At 39.8% G+C, this 20,829-nt stretch overlaps 2 protein-coding genes across 2 annotated transcripts in view; both read left to right on the top strand.

The window, feature by feature from the left end:
* Window positions 1-702: 702 nt before the first annotated feature.
* Window positions 703-4,901, top strand: acat1 (acetyl-CoA acetyltransferase 1). The gene is made up of 7 exons (XM_010777321.1): window positions 703-834; window positions 1,253-1,463; window positions 1,542-1,637; window positions 2,037-2,150; window positions 2,238-2,302; window positions 3,601-3,758; window positions 4,530-4,901. Exons 1-7 carry the CDS (start codon window positions 703-705, stop codon window positions 4,648-4,650), a joined length of 897 nt encoding a protein of 298 aa, XP_010775623.1. The 3' UTR covers window positions 4,651-4,901.
* Window positions 4,902-6,741: 1,840 nt separating this feature from the next.
* LOC104945273 (transmembrane protease serine 2-like) overlaps window positions 6,742-20,829 on the top strand; it is a 24,571-nt gene continuing 10,483 nt past the window's right edge. The window contains exons 1-9 of the mRNA XM_010770924.1: window positions 6,742-6,801; window positions 7,044-7,091; window positions 7,222-7,417; window positions 11,560-11,652; window positions 12,012-12,128; window positions 12,215-12,344; window positions 13,488-13,604; window positions 13,748-13,785; window positions 14,576-14,747. Coding sequence (XP_010769226.1) covers window positions 7,077-7,091; window positions 7,222-7,417; window positions 11,560-11,652; window positions 12,012-12,128; window positions 12,215-12,344; window positions 13,488-13,604; window positions 13,748-13,785; window positions 14,576-14,747 — 878 coding nt within the window. The 5' untranslated portion in view covers window positions 6,742-6,801; window positions 7,044-7,076. The remainder of the gene's footprint in view (window positions 6,802-7,043; window positions 7,092-7,221; window positions 7,418-11,559; window positions 11,653-12,011; window positions 12,129-12,214; window positions 12,345-13,487; window positions 13,605-13,747; window positions 13,786-14,575; window positions 14,748-20,829) is intronic.

Below are 20,829 nucleotides of genomic sequence, written 5' to 3' on the forward strand. Positions count from 1 at the left end.
TCTGCGCTCTGCTTTCTCTAATTCCACTTTAATCTCCACAGTCAACACCTCCTGAGCCTCCTTCTGTCTTCAGCTCACCCACACACATACACACACACGCNTAGGGAATGAGTCCTTACCCCAAGTGAAGGAGTTCAAGTATCTCGGGGTATTGTTCTCGAGTGAGGGAACAATGGAGCGTGAGATGGGTCGGAGCAGCGGGAGCGGTACTGCAGTCGCTTTACCGCACCGTTGTGACGAAAAGGGAGCTGAGCCAGAAGGCAACCGCGCCATTTTCGTTCCTACCCTCACCTATGGTCATGAAGGATGGGTCATGACCGAAAGAACGAGATCGCGGGTACAAGCGGCCGAGATGGGATTTCTCCGCAGGGTGGCTGGTGTCTCCCTTAGGGATAAGGTGAGAAGTTCGGTCATCCGGGAGGGACTCGGAGTTGAACCGCTCCTCCTTCGCGTCGAAAGGAGCCAGTTGAGGTGGTTCGGGCACCTAGTTAGGGTGCCACCTGGGCGCCTCCAGCTGGGAAGAGACCAAGGGGTAGACCTAGAACCAGGTGGAGGGATTATATCTCTTCGCTGGCCTGGGAGCGCCTTGGGATCCCCCAGTCAGAGCTGGTTGATGTGGCCAGGGAAAATAAAGTTTGAGGCTCTCTGCTGGAACTGCTACCTCCGCGACCCGACCATGGATAAGCGGGAGAAGATGGATGGATGGATGGCAATGTGGAGATTCAGGCTGCGAAGATCCAGAATGGGCCTGAATTCTCCGGTCTTCTTGCGCGCGGCCCCCCCGTACCCACCTGCTGGCTGCCTTATATAAGGTGGGCTTGTGCACGCATTCAGGTAGGCCTGCCCCCGGCTACGGTTATAGATATCTCAGTTGATGAATGCTCGCATAGTATGGTTGAGAGGTAGTACCCATAGAGTCCAGTAGAGGGCGGAGCCTGTGTGATATATAACTAAGAGTTTGGGTTTGACCCAGTGCAGGGGCTGATCAGGGAAACCAGTGAAAGTGAAATATATATTTAAATTGTTTTACTAGGTGAAAGGTAATAAAAAATATTGGGAGTAATGTATTTTTTTAAATGTAAATTGTTAACGTGTATATTCTTACAGTACTCAAGCTTAAAACCTCGTTTGAAACTAAACATTAGGTGTTTACAGGGCATCAGGTGGAAAAGGACGAAATAAATACTTCTTGTGTCATTTTCACTTCTGAATATATAGGCCCTGACACACCAAACAGACATCTAAGCAGTAGCAGTCCCAGTGTATTTTTTATCAGTTTCATAATCATTGTGTTTGCCTTACTGTCCAACAGGGCAATTGCGCAGAAAACACAGCCAAGAACAACAACATCAGCAGAGAGGAGCAGGACGCCTATGCCATCACCTCGTATACCCGTAGCAAGGCAGCGTACGAGTCCGGAGTGCTGGCCAAGGAGATCGTTCCAGTTAGCATTCCCCAGAGAGGTACAGCTGATGTAGGGCCGGCCTTAGGTACATTTCTTCAAGAAGTGCACCATATCTGATTCTGGTGATGTTTCGTAGGTAAAGCCGATGTGGTCGTGTCTGAGGATGAGGAGTGGAGGAGGGTCGACTTCAGCAAAGTCCCCAAACTGAGGGCAGTGTTCCAGAAAGAGAACGGTAACCAACCATTGCTTTTAGTCATTTGTCATTCGAATTGGGGAATCACTTGAAGCCATTTCTGTCCAACTAAACATGCTTTTCAGAATAGTCATTAGGTCATCATACAGATTGTTACATTTATTTTGCATCTTTTAATTTTGGATTCTAGTTATTTACCTTCCCTCCTGTTTTAACTGTATATACTGCTGTGCATGTTATTCAAGTTTTATTAAACTGCTGCAAATTACTTTGCAATATTATCAACATTTCAGCCCATATTTCTCTTTTTGTTCTGATTGTGGAGTATATGTAATTAGGTGAATGTTGACTTGTAGTGTTAAGCGCTTTGAGTGGTCAGAAGACTACAGAGGTGCTGTTTAAATGAAGTCCATTTCCCATTGGTCTCTTGCATGGTAGGCACGGTGACGGCAGCCAACGCCAGCACGCTGAACGATGGAGCAGCAGCTCTCGTCTTGATGACAGCAGATGCTGCAAAGAGACTCAATGTCACTCCACTAGCCAGGATCGTCTGTAAGCACACGCATAATCACACTTCACACACATTGTCATATTTTTTATTAACTCGAAGGATTAATGTTAAATATCTTTTTTTCATAGCTTTTGCTGATGCTGCTCTTGCACCCATTGATTTCGCCATCGCTCCTGCATTTGCAGTACCAAAGGTGAGTCTGATATTGGTATTTTTAAGTTTTAGTAGTCCCTAAATATTGGGTATATGATGGTTGTTGATCAATCCCCACCAGGTAAACACTGTTCTATGTATATTATTCATATATAGCTCTTATTCAATAGGACCCCAAAAGGTAAACATGCAGTGCTGTATTAAATATTACTATACACAGTATTGTGAGTTTTACTTTTTCAATGTTATTGTTAACAGATTATAAATTATCATGTAAAATGTAATAAGTAATGTAACTATTTGAATGGAGCAAGAGAGGGAAGACTCAGTTCATTGATGCTTGGTGCTTAAACATTCGATCAGAAATTCCCCTTTCTTTGTTAATGCAGCTGCATTTTGTCGTGCCACCCCGTGTTGCACAAAGACAATAAATGATCCTGGAATTCTGATAACATTTTATTATTCATTTTGAAATTTCTTCAAGGACTTTCTGAACCTCTAAAGTATGGAAGAAGCTGCCTCCAAATGGAGAAAGTTAATTTAGAACCGGAGAAAAATATATAAATGTTTATTTATAAAAAATGAAAGTATATCTATGTTATGAAGTAAATCATGTATTACAAGACTCATGTTATTGTCCTGTTCTTTTTGTAATGTGTGTGAGCATTGTCCTGGCCCTTATGTATGTCTTTGAAAAAGAAAAAGTTTAAGCAGGCGGTGAAAACCTTTACTGTCAACTTTTTATTATTGCTTCTTCAATATAACTGGTATAAAGATCGAAACAGCAGAATGAATGTTATAATCTGCTTATATATTTTGCATTATAAGATGCATTAGCCTGAGTTTCTCATGCATTAGACTACCTAAACAGCAACAAACATTATATATTTTTCAGTTGTCTGGAGTGGGTGAATTAAAATGCAGAAAAGGACGATGTATAGGAAAGCATGATGTTAAATACAGCTGCATTTCAGATGTTCCAGCTCAAGTTGACCTTATTCAACGTTTTCTTTGTTTAAGGGCAAACAATGAAATCGAAGGGGCTCTGCCAATTTAAACTTCTTTTAATAAATGTTATCTCCTTTCATTTCAATCTGTGACGAAAATAAAAACACCACTACCCCTATCTCTGTAGCAGGTAACAGCCTTTATCTGTTCATACTGAGACTGATCTGATACTTATACTTTCCTAACTGCATCATTCAATTATTTGTATGATATTTTTGACAGACAAGGATGTAAACAATATCTGGTGGAGGCATATATTCTGCTAGTTCATGTGTTACGTTTGTATTCTGGTTAAATATGCTTGAAATAAAATATGTGTGTTTTTGTCAGGCCCTGGATGCAGCAGGGCTGACAAAGGATGACATCAGCATGTGGGAGATCAACGAGGCCTTCAGCGTGGTCGTGCTGGCCAACATCAAGATGCTGGACATCGACCCTGCAAAGGTCAACATTAACGGGGGCGCTGTCTCACTGGGACACCCCATTGGGTAAGTGCTGAGGGACTCCTAAACATTGACTGGTAAACCTGGAATGCAGAGAAACCCAACCATTTTTAATCTGATCTGCTAAAGCAACTCAGACCAATTATTAAAGTGGTGCGGTGATGAGAGATTGTTGTATGCCGACCCGGAAGTTACTTTCCCAAGGGCTCCCTCGACATAAAGCAATTAGATCTTTACAGAATAAAACAAATCTGTGGCTGACAAACATGATACTTACATGTTTTGTTCAGCAGAATAATCTCCACATATTAACCCCACTTTTGGGATTTTTGAAGTGTAAATGCAACCGAAAGAAGTTAAAAGCTATCGCTAGGCTATAAGGGAACTACCTCACAGTCATGTCACCACTGCTAAGCTAAAGGTGGCTAATGTTTAGATTTCTCATTTAGACATTTGTTACATTTAGCACATTCACAAGTGGGCTATTTACTTAATATTTTATGTCTTAAAACGAAGCATAAAAATCTCTTTAGGTTGTGTTAACCACATATATTATTTTAGCCATCTAACCAAAAACTACAGATTTTGAACCCAAAGAGCTAAAATGCTTATTCATTCCCAGGTTTTCAGGACTAATTCCTGCACGACTCCATTACTACATTTACAATTCAGGCTATATTCAAACCTTTGCCTCACATCTACCTTCAGCTGACTTTAAGTTTCTCAGTTTTTCATTAACATTACACACAAAAAAAGTTTGATATCCGAACAAATGTAATGGATTACAACTTAAACTTTTTCTCTTTGTCCCTTCAGGATGTCTGGGGCGAGAATTGTGGGTCACATGGTGCACAACCTGCAGTCAGGCCAGTACGGGCTGGCAGGCATCTGCAACGGAGGAGGCGGAGCTTCAGCTGTTATTATCCAGAAGCTGTAGGGAGCTCTCTCTCTTCCTGAAACAGTCTTTGTTAAAATTCCAAACGGTTCGAGCATCTGTTAACTCCCTTGCTGTGAACAGTGATTCTGCTACCACTGTATACCAGCAGCCTACTCAATGAGCAGAGTGGGCTCGACTCATGGTATCATGACTCCAGTGTTAGTCCTTTGTTTAATGATACATATTGTGCAAAACTGTTTAATATTTAACTCTGGATTCAAATAGAAGAATAAATAGTTTGTATGAAACCACTGTCTTGTTATTGATTGTCTAAATCCACTGAATCTTTTACTTATTATTATTATTATTATTATTATTATTATGGGAAACTAAGTACAATAAGACTTTGTCTCATACAACATTAACAAGGACAAAAATCAGGAAACAAGGACACAGACATTTAACACAACAATCCCGAGGACAATATGTTCAAGGCCCTATAACGTACATTAGACCTGGGAAACAACTATTTTATTTTAGGATTAACTGGTGCACAAAAGAGTGCTTCAGTCTAACTTTATTAAATCATGGGACACTGTCTGATTTGATGGCAACTATTCATACTCTCTGTTCAGGACATGGGTGTGGTCAGAGACAATGTTGTTGGCCAGCCTCAGTTTATTATAATGATAGTCTGATTCATAAAGTTTCTCAAAGGGTGGACCTGCAATCTGAGCACATTTTTATTTTGTGGAACAGTTTTGACTTTAAATGGATGGAAAAACACTGGTACCATGTGATACTGCAACACTGTAGAAAACTCTTAATCACAGATGCAAAAAACAAAGAAGAATAAGTCTACCTGACATAAGGTGCAGATTAAATCATTTATTTGTTTTCTACTTGATAATCAAGACAAATAAATAAATTACATTTTCTAGCTGGACACTAGATGGTGCCACTTGGCCAGCAAAATTCAATACAACTGAGTTTTGTGTGGCCAATATTGCCTTTACACTGCAGATTTTAAAAGATTGATACAATTGGTTGTTGTTGTTGCAAGTTTATATTTTTTATTTTTAAATTATTAATTTGTTGTTAAAGAGCTTAAAGCTTTACCAGCTTACTAAACACAATGCATTTTCAGAATCTAATGTATCAGATGCGGTACATAAAAAAATAGAATTCGTCAAAAACCTGGAAAGACACTGCTGGGGGTAAGGGCGGAAATATGAAGTGATTTGGATAGACTGTTCCAAAAGGTTACACAAATATAAACCAAAAGGATTCTTTATTTTCTTATTTTGTTTGTAAATAACCTTAACAGCTTACAATCAGGCTCCAGTAGAAAACACCTATTATTGCAATGCTTTATTATCCATACCCTTTTTCTCTTCAAAGGCCTATATGTTAAAACACATCAAAAGGTGCAGGTGTGGTTGTTCTTTCGTCTGTTACTCAATGACTGTCACTTGTCATTCCTTTCTCTTCCTGCCACAGGACAACACTGGGTTAAACATTCACAGGGTCTGAAAGTCCTTTCGGCCAACTCTGTTTTAAAGGCTACTTATTTACATATTTGTTTGGGAGTTACTGATTAATGAGCAGACATTTATCTTTAGGAGGACCAACAATAGCACAACGTAAGAACATCTTCATATATGCAGTTTCACTCAACTAAAACTCTTTTTTCCATAGGTGAATGGCAGCTTTTGGATTGATAAACAAGCAGTGAGCGCCTGTCACATGTTAACTTTTTTTGAATAGAGCAGTGCCTACCATCTTCATTACTTGGCTAATCTTTCAAGACAGGATTTGTACATTTCCAACTCCACAAACTGTTCTTTGAAGTCAATATTGGTGCATAATCTTCCAATACACCTATACAATATGACATGCAGGAACAGCTGCATTTAGTACTGGAATGAGGTTTCCCTGTCAAAAATCAAAAGACTGCTCATTATTTTCACTTCATTCACCCTATCTTATATCCTGGCTTTGGGCAGCAGATAATGAGTGTCGGTGATTGCCTTCGTTAATACTTGCTGTTTGTACATGTCATTTTGAAGTGTTGAATAAATCAGTTGGCACACAACAGGCTGGCATGAGCACACAGTGCAGGAGGAGTGGCCATGGCTGTTGATTACATAAAGGAATGGTCAGAAACAGGGAGAGGGGAACAGAGCGCCGCGGGAATCGGGGAATATCAACGTAGGTCCATCATTGTGTGTGTAAGCCGAGTGTGTGAGCATTTTTGGATGTATTTTGGAAATTGTGAGAGCTTGTTTCTTTAAAAACCTGAGTACTTCGGGTATGTAGTGTTCATGTTGTTTCTCTGGAACTAATGTTTTGGTTTGATGAAAATTGCTTTCATGAATGCTACAGTTTAGGTGCAGTCATTACGACTTGTGACTCATTCATTTTTCTTGTAATACCTGTGAAACCTCATCAAGGTGGAACAGTCCTCCTCCCCAGGCAGTTTCAGTATGAACGATAATCAGGTAAGAAGTAAAGAGAACATTTGTACATTTTAACATATTCAACAGTTTACTCTTCACCTGAGAATTGATTAATTAAAATGATGTTTATCTTGTGTTATCGTTAAATGTTTCTATTCCTATCTCTTCACAGTACCAGGCCAGTCCCATCTATGACAACAGAGGCTTTCAACATGAGGAAAGAAGAACCCCATCAGAAGCCCCCCAACAGGGTCTCTACCCGTGCCGTCCACAAGAGATCCCCAGCTATGTTGCTGTTACTCCTAACACCATCAACACCCACCACTCTGCCCCCCCCGCAGCAGCACCTGAGCCCGCACAGAGGAAAGGTAATACATGATGATATTTTGTCTCCAGCCTTTATGTGAAGCACTGTGTAAAACAAATCTGTGTACAAGAGAAAAATCCACTCTGAGTGTTCATATCATCATCATTCAATTGTTTTTATTTTACAAACAGAAACCCCACCTTGCTTAAAGCTTGATTAGGTAACTTTGATATGTTTTCTTATAAATAAAGGTTTAATTAATGAGCAATAGAACCCACGCCTGCTTCTGTTTTTAAACAAGATATTTGGCTGCTGCACTTTTGTTTTGTCTGTTACCATAATGGTTTATGGCAGCAAACAAAGTCACGATAGAAAACATTAGAGGATAGAATTATTCAAATTTGCTCATGTAAATGTTGTTTAAGTTTCTGTAAACCCAGTCATTGTTTTAGGTGTACTTTAGGTTTAATCTACATAAAAAACATCATCTTTTGAAGATATTCATAGTTTTCTATGTAAACATCTGTGAAGTAAAAGTACAGTTTTTCCCTTTAAAATTGTCGTGGAGTAGTAATTACTCAGAAAGAAAGTACTGTTTAGAAAATACTAGTATTTCAGATCTGTACCTAAAGTACTTGAGTAAATGTACTCAGTAATTTTCCACCACTGGAAACCATTAGAAAAGTATGACTAGGAGCACACAAGAGTCAGCTGACTTTAAGACTCTTCTAATTTCCTGCTGCTGTTTTATCATTTATTAAACATTGCTGTTATTCCTTAACCAAGACAATGACTTTACGAAGATGCATACGTGAGAATAAAAGGAGGGGCAACTGGTACAAGGTTGGATAGTCCCTTGGAATAATAAATAATAAAAAAGCTTTATCCCTGTAGCACTTTTTATAAACACGGTGGAGCTTTAAGTGTTTTAACAGTTGGCTTGACAACACAAGAAAAACAGAACATGAGACAATTATAAAACACAAGACAATTCAATTAAAGTCACATTTTAAAACATATAAGCACACATCATACAGCATGTGTACATGATTCCAATAATACAAGAAGGTCCAATAGTCAAAATAAGTAATACAATAAAATAATCCAAAAGTTACAAACATGTAACCTGCTCAGTTAAAGTAAGAAAGAAATATGAAAAAATGAATACAATGAAAATAATATAGGTTTTCATCTGTCCTTTAAAAGTTGACTGACAGTTTGGGGGTGAAGTGGATAAAAGCCGCCTTCCCAATTTTATTTTAGGGGACTTCTGGAATATTTAGAAGCAGAGACATCAAACGGTAGAAAATCATTGGTATAAGAGCTTTGTATACCTTTTGAAGGAATGTAGTGCAGACCAGGGGCGGATCTAGACAAATATTCATGGGGTGGCAAGAGGGTGGCAGGAGAATTTCAGGGGTGGCATCCCCTGGCAGAAGTATATGCTGATTTAATCGCAGTCATATCCATCAATGTTAACTTGGAAAGCCACAATATTGATATTTTAACTCAATAACATTAGGTGACATTATTGTGGCACATCAGTAAAGCCTTAAATATAAATATATAAGGAGGCACACGTAATTTAATGAATTTTAACTGAATGAGTTGGTTTAACTCTTAGACCAGCAGGGGTACCAAATATGCAGACTGCTGCAATAAGTACATTAATTAACTGTCTCATCGATGTGTGTCTGTATGAATATGATAATATTAACAATCATATTATTCCTATCAGCTGTCAATCACTGTTATGATTCACATATTCAGTGTTATTATTAAATAAACTATATTTTTTGGAGGAGTTAATGATGAACGTTCCTCAAGATGCTTGCTCACCCTCCTTCAAATTTGAAAGACCAGTAATTACTATCATAATTCAAAAGAATCAAAGGAACAGTTCAGCGCCCCACAACTTCATTGCAAACAGTTACAACCTTGACTTTACATCAGAAAGAAACGAGACGAGTGCCTACTTTAGCTATACTCTTATTATTTGATATCACAATTCCTACTGACTGAGAAATGTAACAGCATCTTACCTATACAAACAGAGCGACACCCCACAGACGGGGAGGTTCTTTTGTCATTAAGATTCACTCTTTCACAGTTAATTTACTTGACCACCAATAGCAAGTTTTAATTGAAGACAGGTCCAAGGCCTTTTCATTTGTGAAACTAACATATAGATCCAACCATGCTATATCACTTGAAATAAAGGAACTACTAATATTGACGTACGCTAAACATACTAAAATCAGACCTATGATGCAAAAACATTGGGAACAACTACGTCAATCGACGTTAACAGGANACATTCTGGTGCTCTCTTGAGAAGAAAAATAAATACATATATATTACTACACGAAGTATTTAAAAAAATTAATGCCATTTTAGTTTTTTGTTACTTTGTTCTGAAAGCTGAACCTGCTGCTCCTCACAGAGAGGAGAGGGAAGAGGCTGTGTGAATTACTTTACATTGTGGATAAGGGTGGATTGCCCCCATTGTTCTCTGTGTCAAAATTAAAGACAGCCCACACACCTATCAATCATCAAACCGTGGGGTCTTATAGTTGTACCGATGTATATAGAGATGTACTGCAGCAACTTACATGATGCTGTCAGCGAACCGATCCGGCCTTTCTGCGCGACAATCACTCAAATGCGGGACATAGTCTCAATGTGTGGGACGCGGGACAAATAATAAAAATGCTGTGTGTGCAGTACCGCACAGTGCGGGACACCTGGTCACCCAACACACACGGTTCTGCCCCTCACACACACACGCTTCAAATCAAGTTGCATAAATGTTTGAGCTACGTTTTTATTATATTTACTGTGAAATCTCCCTATTATGTTTTCGTCATTAATACAACAAACACACACTTGCAACTGATAACACTGGCAATGATTTTAGATGTATTAGACTATTAAAAAAAGAAATCATGCTTCAAATAAGTGGGGGTACGGCGTACCCCCGCGTCCAACGCCCACTACACCACTGCTTCTGTCTACTTGTATCCGAAATGCTTCTCGTTTTGTGCTGTCCTCTCGTTCAAATGAAATCGCCGCCAATCATATTTCCAAGCTCGCGCCAGGTGGGGGGAGGGGTTACAAGGCTCGCGTCTTGTGCTGCATTCACTTGCACTCGGACATTAGAGATTTTCTCTCATAAATGTCCGATGAGCCACAACTTTTCTTTCAAAACAAAGCTGCCAAATGGGGTGGCAGCTGGGGTGGCAAGGCATTTTTCTGAGGTGGCAGCTGCCACCCCGTGCCACCCCGTAGAACCGCCACTGGTGCAGACTAATTCTCTTTTGTCTTTGTTTGCTCCGCTGTATTCGTAGACCTGTAGAAATGGCATTACAGTAGTCCAGTCGTTTGTACTTCCGATGAAAGCATGAGCTTTTCAGCATCTTGTTTGTTTACATTTCGAGGCATATTGGTGATATTTCTCAGGTGGGAGAAAGCTGATTCACTTCCCTTGATTATATGACACACTGTATCCCCTGCTGGTGATACAGAGCGCACTCTCCAGCCTGTAGCAATATGATTGGAGAAGAAGCAGATCCATCTTATGATTCACTTTCTAGAAGATCACATCCCTTTCTAGCTTTTCTAAAGATTTCAAGCAAGCTCCACCCTACTGGATAAACAACTACAACTCCTGCCATTGATGCTGTGATCAATATCAACACATTTGAACATTGAAAATGATGGCAGCCATAGACGGGTAATAAGCTGAAATAAAATATATCACCTGTTCTCAAATATATCCTCTCTTCAGCAAAAAGAAACAGAAGATGGTTATTAGGCTGCTATGATGACTGCTTGTAATGTTTAAGAAGGTGTTACAGTTTTAAAGTATGTACACATTAGTTGAACGTTAAATGATAATATAGAATTTCAATCGAAACAAAAAGATGAAGGTGTCAAAATGATAATATGAGGTGTTCAAACGTCCAACTTTTGGTCAAAGGTTTGAATTGACATTAACATAATTGGGGTAGTGGCTTGAATGTATTGATGCTGTATTATGTGTTATACTGTATTTGAGATAGTCAGCTACAGTATGTGTTGTCTCTTCTGCAGAGCCGTATATCTACAGTAAGTGTGAGTGTGCAAATCTTTAATAACATGCATTTACATTTTGTTCACTTGTTAAGATGTATCACAGTACGTTCCTCTTGTCCCCCCTTGCAGGACAACAGAAGTGTCCCTGGAAGCGGGTCCTGTGTGGCTGTCTGTGTGGGCTCCTCCTCCTGGCTCTCGCCGGCATCCTGCTCTGGTACTTCTGTGAGTTCTGTCATTACATGAAATTCATTTTTAAAAGTACATTTACTCAAGTATTATTACTTACTTACTGTAGAAAGAGACATTCAGCATTTGTATTACTTTTACTTTTGACACTAAAGGTTCATCAGGTTATAATAATGTTGTACTTAACTCAATGAACTCTTTGAATTCAGGCTTTTACTTGTAATGGAGTATTTCAAGTCAATAGTATTTCTACTTTTATTTAAATAAAGGATCTCAGTACTTCTTTACATTTTGTTATCATCTCATCAGATTCCTGTGTGCTTTATACTGTGTGTGTGTGTGTGTGTGTGTGTGTGTGTGTGTGTGTGTGTGTGTGTGTGTGTGTTTGTTTGCAGTATACTACCAGTGTTTACTGGGGAAGTCCTGCAAAAGTGGTGGAAGGTGTTTGAGCCACTCCCAGTGGTGTGATGGTGTACAGGACTGTTTTCATGGAGAGGATGAGTCTCAATGCTGTAAGACATTAAAATCATCACACATAAATAAATCCTGTCCGGCAGTATGATGGTGGCTGAACAGAGTTGTCCTCTCTGATCCACAGTTCGTCTCCATGGGGCTAACTTCCTGCTGGAGGGTTACTCCCCTGAGAGCCGCAGGTGGGTGCCGGTGTGTGCTGAATCCTGGGACAACAACTATGGGAGAGCTGTGTGTGAGCATATTGGCTACAACAGGTGCTGTTTCTCTTCCTCCCCTTGGTTTAGTGCTTTATTTGTTCATATAATCCAATACATTTCAAGAAAGAAAATTCAATCCAATCCAAATGTAGAGTTGTTATGAAAGGGCTTTTAAATGGAACCTTCTTAACATCAAGAAATTAAATTAATGTTAAATGATTGCTTGCCACTAAATAGAGTGGTGCAGGGATGATTTGTTTTTGTTTTGTTTGACCGACCAGGTAGTTAGCAAGGGCTCCCTCCACAAAAAGCAATGGGATTTTCCATTGGATTTTGGAATACTGAAAAGCTTTTGATCCTTAAAACGTTTTGTCCTGTAGGATATTCTCCACACATCAGTTTATGATTTTTGAGGCGTAAATGCAATTGCCAGATATAAAAAGCCATGGCTAGGCTGTAAAGTGGTAAAGGAACTACAGCACGGTTAAAAGACTTAAAGTCAACGCCGCTGAGCTGAAGGCGGCTAATATTCGGCGTGATGTCTTTAAGTAGTCTCATTTAGTCACTTGTTAGTTTGGACATTCAACAGTGGGGTATTTTCTGACATATTTCGTTGGACAAAATGTGAAAATCTCTTACGTTTCGAGGCTTATAACCAAGAACACGTGACTTCAATATAGGAAACCGGAAGTGGTAAAACACTAACTCATTTTAGGGTTTTAGGACTCATTCCTACACCACTATATGACTAACACTGCAATTATACTATATCATACCTTATTTTCATATAACTGTACGTAGGAAAAGTAGCTTTGTTCTTCAAGCGCGCTTGTGCACAGTGTGGTCTAACGGCTGAATAAAAATCAGGACTTCTTGGTTTATAGCCATGAGCTATTATATTGCTGCGTGACAATATACATCCTAAATTAACAATTATTCAATATTTTCCTCATGTATACAGTACTTGTCGGTAAGGACAAATAAAACAACACATGATGCCATAACTTACCATTGAAAAGAAAAATTATTGAAAGAATAGCAGCACTGTAAAGACCCACAACACACATTTCAAGGGAAACTTGAAAACTGCAATTCTTACATTGTGTGGATGTACACACATATTTGCTATAGCTGTAGTCAGAGAGGACCCTCCATCATACACACATGACTGTATTTGATCCCACCTCCCTGATCCTGCAGGCAGGACTATGTGTCCTACACTCAAACCAGCGCAGGTTCTCTATCCTCCAGAGGATACATGAAGCTGCAGCCTGGAAGTAAATATGGAGCACCTATACACTCACAGCTCACTTTCAGGTACCCCCCCCCACCCCCCACACCCTTCACTGCATCATAACTGTGTACACAGGACACGCTGTGTACAGTCAGAACTCCTAAGTTAATATTGAATATCTTATTTGGGATTTGAATATACATTTTTGTCACTCTTTCTTTTGTAGCTCATATTGCACAGCCAGAGTCAAACTTCAATGCATTGGTAAGCTATTTATCTAGTTGTAACATAACTACACTACTGTAATTTGTGTTTAATTGAATGCTACCTCTCCACAGCTATTTTAATTCTGATATATTGCACATAATGAATTTTTCATAGTAAATTGTCATATTCTTATTGTACTTTTTTCTTATTGTTTTAATTTAGGAATAATTGTAACTTTAAATGTATCTAACTTTACTGTGTTTATGTATGAACAATTACAAGGCAATGCTCATTTCTTGTTTAATGCATGTTATGTTATGTTTACGTTTGTTTGGTTTATGGCAATAAACCTGATTCAATTAAGAGGTATGATCGAATCTCTTCGGAAAGTGGGATTTAGGCGGCCACACAGTGAGACCTCAGGATAAAGTGACCAAACCTCCGGTGGCCGATCCATGCCAATGTGGTAGGAAAGGCTGCAAACACAAAACGCTGCAAGAAGCTCACAACACAACGGAAACTGGGACATAAAAAAGTTTGGGGATTTTACAGTTGATAATTTGGCACTGTTGGCATAGCGTTTTGTATTTGCAGCATTTTCTGTATGCAGCGCTTTTAGTAGCTCGCGTAATGCTGTGCGTGTAATGTCAAGTTTGTGAAGATACTTCTTAATTTGCGTGTGTTTTTCGCACTTTTTTTGCATTGTTTTTGAAGCTGTTGCCGATTTTTGAAATGGAAGTGTTTTGGGCCGTTGTAGTGCGTTTGCACCTCTAAATACAAAAGTCTTTGAGAAAGGAATTTTAGCATTTTTTGGGGTTGTCTTCAAACAATTTTCCTCCTACCTCAGAATGTGGAGTGAGTTCTGCCAACCCCAGTACTCGCATTGTGGGGGGGACAGAGGCAGTGAATGGGGCCTGGCCGTGGCAGGTCAGTCTACAGACCAATGGTTATCACCTCTGTGGAGGCTCCATCATCAGCCCGTACTGGATCCTCTCTGCTGCCCACTGCTTTCAAAGGTAAGCTTTTTATCTTATGTATTTTTTCACTATTTATAATTTACATATTTTTTTAAACATGTTGAAAAAAACGTTTTGAACAAATTGATAATTGAAAAAGAAGAAAATTACCATGCGTGCACACACACACAAAGACACACACAATACATGTTAGATAGCTAGCTAGTGTTAGCTAACTATAAAGTAGGCTAATGTGTTGATATATTATATTAACATGCAAACACATGAATGTGCAAGTATGTTGTTAAAATCTATCAATTTTATGACATCAAATATTTTCTGAGGTAAAAGATTAAGATAATCAGACCGATAATACTGATCCCACTTCATCTCCCTCCATAAACACTCCTATTCCACAGCATCAGTCACCCAAGGTTTTCCCCAGAGAATAGTACTCAGCCCCATCCTCTTCTTCACCTACATCAGGGGTACTCAAACTTTTTTGTTAAAGGTCCACTTGTGAATTTTATACAAGGTCAATGTTCCGGATCAATGCCAGTGAAGTCCCCCCCCNGATTGGCATGCCCACATTTTAAACTATATCATTGGGCATTCATATTAAGATCTCTCAGCTATATAGAGAGAACAAGGTAAATGAGGATAAAATGTAATCTTGGAAGAATGTGGAACAAGACTTAATAACGCCGATAAGATTACTTTCTGCTTTTAGGTATATCTACCAAAAAATGTGATTTACTGTACGGTCCAATTTTAACTTATATGATTAAAGTGTTCAGAGCAGAAGGGAATTCCTAAACTTTAAGAGTGTGTGGTGTAGGTCATCTCCATTATGGAACAATCCTAACCTATTGACTGGGGGCAAACCATTTAACAACAAAGCTTGGGAGGATAAAGGTATTAAAACTCTTCAGGACATTAATGGGGAAAATTGTATTCATGACTTTCAAAAACTGGTCTCTCAATATAATATTGATCAACATTCTCTCTTCTTTTACTTTAGAATAAGGTCTGCCTGTAAAGCCTATGGGGTCCCCTGGGGGTCAGATTTGAAAGAACATCCTGTTCTGAGTTGGGTGCAGAGCGCTCCCAAAGAAATAGTTTCGTTTATCTATAATAATCTTAACTCCCAGAACTATATGCCTACATCAGGCATGAGAGCATGGGATAGGGAAATATCCACTTTACAAGAATTAAGAATTGGATTGGGATGCAATTTGGGCTAATGTTACGGGTGCTTCAAAAAACCCAAACCATCAGTATATACATCTGAAATGTTGTCATGTAATAATCCTATCTAACACCAATAATTAGACACAGAATTGGATTGGTACCTGACCCGTATTGTTCATTTTGTCACCAGGGAACCATTGGCTCTTTCTTACATGTTGTATGGGAGTGTCCAGGAGTATTACACTTTTGGGGGAAGGTTATTAGTACCCTTACAGATTTAATAGGGTTGAGATTACCAATGGAACCTGCTGTACATCTTCTAAATGATGAATCTCACCTTTCCCTTACGGGGAAAACTTGCAAAATATGGCTAACAGGCTTGACTGCAGCTAAAAAGATTATAGTCTATGGAGTGGGTGGGAGGGATGTAGGATAGAGGGATGGGCTTGAATTAATCCAAAATGTTGTGCAACCTGAATTGTCTTCTGTACTGTGTAGTAAATTGAAGATGTTGCAATAAAAAAAAAGAAAGAAAGTCATACATCTCAAGTAAAATAAGACTGAGAAGTGAGTTTAGGTTCATCTCAGTCCACTGAGCAGTCTTTAAAGAATTCAAAGGTCATTGAAAGCCTGACTGGTGTTACCCCAACAGACTTGAATAATTGGATCTTCAGGCCCTTTGTGGTCCTCCATTAGGGACCATTGTGTCTGTGTAGATGAAGTTGGTCTAATATGTCTGTCTGCTCCTTGACTCGGCAAAGTCAGTGCATTATATCCACGCTTCTAAAACATGACACCACTCACCAGAGAATGCTGGTCGTAGGCTATGGGGTCCATGGAGGTGGCGCTTCCACGGCGAGAGTCTGCATGAACACTTCCTGAGTCTGAAAAGCCCAGTCCTGCATCGGCATACTGAGGCACCCCCTCTCTGTACATGAGGTCGTCCTCGAGGACAGACTCGGGTCCCAGGGAGCTCTTGGGAGTGGGCATGGGCGTGGCTGCAGTGCGCATGATTATTGGAGGAGCTATGGAGCCGCGAGGGTCAACATGACCGTTGGCTGTCATCATCAGAGAGTACATTTTAAGCTCTGTAGAGGCATAAAGTCATTTTATAACAATACAAACAAACAACACATTTTGAAATGTATTAAAACAAACATTCTGTCATTTAACCTACCAGAGTCTCTGAGCTGGGAGACCTTCTCGTCATCATCAAAGTTATCTGATTTCTTCTCATCGTCCGACTCAGACCGATTAGCATCACCCTGGACACAGGAAGGATTTTTTTCACAGTCTACGAGAAGTATCAGAAACTGATCTTTGACTAGAGCTGTGAAGGTTAAGGCTACGATAACATGTTCCAAATCAGGAAGTGATGGAGCAGCAAAGTATGGATTGCAAACCTGAAAAATGCATTTAAATGGATTTTTTACTATTGCTGGCCATGCGTTGATGATGCAGTGCCCCCGGCCTCCAAAGGAACACGATGCTGAATAGTTTGCAACGGAGAAGCATAGACAACTCCAAAAGCAACACATTTTCAACAGTGATAGCTTAATGGGTCGCTGCAGCTTGAAGGCAGATCCACATTGTGGAGGACGAGGGACTCTTTGAAATCATTTTCATCGCATTTTTCTTTCAATGTTGATTATAGTCTTAAAAATGTATAATCTACATTTAGAACAAAAAAACTACGTGATTAATCGTGAGTTAACTATCAAATCAAATTGTATTCATATAGCACATTTTAAAAACGTTTTTTTGGTCGAGCCAAAGTGCTGAACATGCAATAAAAAACCCTTTACTGCGATAGCAAACAGAAGACAATAAATTACAACAGCAAATATAAAAATCAAACACAGGGAAATGTCAGGAGTCGTGCTCCGCTCTGACTAGAAGGCCAGGGAGAAGAAGTGAGTCTTTAGTGTCGATTTAAAAACCCCTAGGGTCTGGGCCAGAGTGTTCCAGAGCCTAGGGCCAGCCGCTGCGGAGGCTCGGTGCCCTCGGGGTTTGAGCCTGGGTTTGGCTGGTCAGCCGACCTTAATGCTCTGGCTGGGGTGTAGCGATGGAGGAGTTCGGCTATATAGGCCGGAGCCAGCCCATTTAGGGCTTTGAAAACAAATAAAAGGAGTTTAAAATCTATTCTGAACCGAATTGGAAGCCAGTAATGAGGCCAGAATTGGGGTGATGTGGTGACACTTTTTGTGGCCAGTGAGAAGACGTGCAGCTGCGTTCTGCACTAGCTGCAGGCGTTTAATCGACACCTGGTCCATACCCACATACAGAGCGTTGCAGTAGTCCAACCTCTCGTGGTTACAAAGGCGTTAATAACCCTTTCTAGGTCTTTAAAAGATAAAAACGACTTGGTCTAAGCCAATAATCGTATTTAAAAAAGCAGGTTTTGACTACGGTGCTGACCTGCTTATCAAATGTAAAAGCGCTATTGAAGGTCACTCCAAGGCTCGTGACAGAGGGGAGGATGCTTTTATTGAGGGAGCCCAGAATGTCAACCGGAGAGGCTGGAGGTCGGGGTCCAAACAAGATGACCTCGGTGTTGCTCTCGTTGAGGTTGAGGAAATGTTGGCTCAGCCAGGATTTGATCTCTGTCAAGCAAGCAGTCCATCAATAGCTGTCAATTATACGATTAATCACCACTAAGCCTTTCTTTGAACGCCTTGAAGCGAACGAGGACATTCTCCTAGCTGAAGGCTCACTGCGTGGCAACATGATTTGGATGAGGAAGAATCGATGATCTGAAATCATCAGTGGGTTTGTTTTGGACCGGGTCTCACTTTCATTCTACGAGCAGTGGGGCCTCACATGATGTGACAGAGAGGTAATGAGAGTCCGGACCGGCGGCTGTGAGACTCCATCGGGAGTTAATTAACATCGAGAGAATCTCATCGGCATTCACGCAGTTGTGGATGAGAGATGCTCGTTAATTAGACATTCATCGTTACTCCACTCCCCTGGCATTAGAGCCATCATTGCAATCTTTTCTTTAAAGTAAAAGGGTCAAACCGAATGACATATTGTGCTTATTGTGTTCTCACCTCGGCCTGGAAGCCTTCAACCAAGATGGCCACAAGCAGGTTGAAGAGCACGTAGTTTCCAAATGTCATGAGAGCGACAAAGTAGAGCGCCGCCCATGGAGAGGTGGAGGCCATGCCGTTATACAGCACCACGTTCCAGTCCTCCTGGGTTAGAATCTATCGATTGAATGAAACACAAAGTCAGCTTTAGAGATATGTTATTTAAAAAATAGAGGAAAAGGTCGAGGGTCCTTGGAGAGAGAAGAAATGAAAGGCACACATAGAGAAAGAAAGGGGAACACATGGAGAGTAGAGGGGAAAAGGAAGCAACATTATCCCTTCATGTTTAATATGCTTTATAAAATACAGTACTCAGCTGTGAAAAGAAGTTCTTAAATCTTTTTGATAAGTAAACGTAGTAATATCACTCTGTTACAAGTTGAAATACTGCACTCAAAGTACACTTAGAATAGCAAAATACTGCTGAATAGGCATTTTCGGAATATAATATCTATTGTATTACTGGATTATAATTAGTGATCCATTAATGTGAACATCATTTTAATTGAGTAGCTAGTAAACGTGGAGCCATCTTTAATGACTTCACATACTGCCAGGTATATTAAGTAAGGGGTAATGTGCAGTGAGCCGGGTGTTAATGAGAAAAGAACCCCGACAGGGTGAATCTCTAGAGTCTCTCTGCTGCTGCTTCCTTCAGTGTTTATTTCCCGTGTGTCTCCCGTCCCTATTTTCTCCATTGGCTTTGGAGCTCGTTCCTTCTCTTCCACTGATTTTCATGAACACCAAATACAGTATGAATATTAAAATAAATAATCCATGGTTAGAGAAAAAACTAATTTGTCATGTCGTGGCAACAGCAGACTCCTTTCTGCAGATTAATATGACTTTGAATATGAGTTCAAAGCTTCCTAAGCAAGGGTATGTTATTATTAGCGGGGGACTGCTATCAAGAAAAAGCAAACTTCTGAATTTACAAATGGACGAATCAGAATCCAGTATTCAACCAAGCCATGTAATCATATTCATATTTCCTTAGTTGATTGTTATTATTTATGAATAACATGAATGTGCAAAGTCAGTTATGTTGTCAGATAATGGAGTAAAAAGTATAATAATTGCCTCCAATATGATTAGAAGAATATAGTTTGAAACAAATTGAAATACTAGTACTCTACTACTATTTATGTAAATGTGTTTATTTTACTGTATTGCCATCCTGCTACGATACTTCCCCGTCATGCACATGGGATTACCACACATCGTACGTAGGTGTTTATGTGTGTGTGTGTGTGTGTGTGTGTGTTCGTTCCTAATTAGTTATGCTGTCTGGATCCAGCAGCGTGTGTCTTTGTTTTTCTACACAACGGAAGACAAGGCATGTCNNNTCAGATAATGGAGTAAAAAGTATAATATTTGCCTCCAATATGATTAGAAGAATATAGTTTGAAACAAATTGAAATACTAGTACTCTACTACTATTTATGTAAATGTGTTTATTTTATTGCCATCCTGCTACGATACTTCCCCGTCATGCACATGGGATTACCACACATCGTACGTAGGTGTTTATGTGTGTGTGTGTGTGTGTGTGTGTGTGTGTGTGTTTCCCTGTTTGAATCAATGTGAGTGATGAAAGCATTTAGAAACTGGGACGGCGTTCCCTGATGCGGCTTGAAGCCTCACTCCGTCTCTGCCCACTCATTAAACACAGTGGCAGGGATACACTGCGCTGTGTGTGTGTGTGTGTGTGTGTGTGTGTGTGTGTGTGTGTGTGTGTGTGTGTGTGTGTGTGTGTGTGTATTGTATCATCTCCCCAGAAAACTATAATAAGTATATGTTGTGAGCAGAATGCCTTCACATAATAATAATAATAATAATAATAATAATAATAATAATAATAA

This window comes from Notothenia coriiceps, unplaced genomic scaffold, assembly GCF_000735185.1.
Source record: "Notothenia coriiceps isolate Sejong01 unplaced genomic scaffold, NC01 NC01_scaffold00000339, whole genome shotgun sequence".
NCBI lineage: Eukaryota > Metazoa > Chordata > Actinopteri > Perciformes > Nototheniidae > Notothenia > Notothenia coriiceps.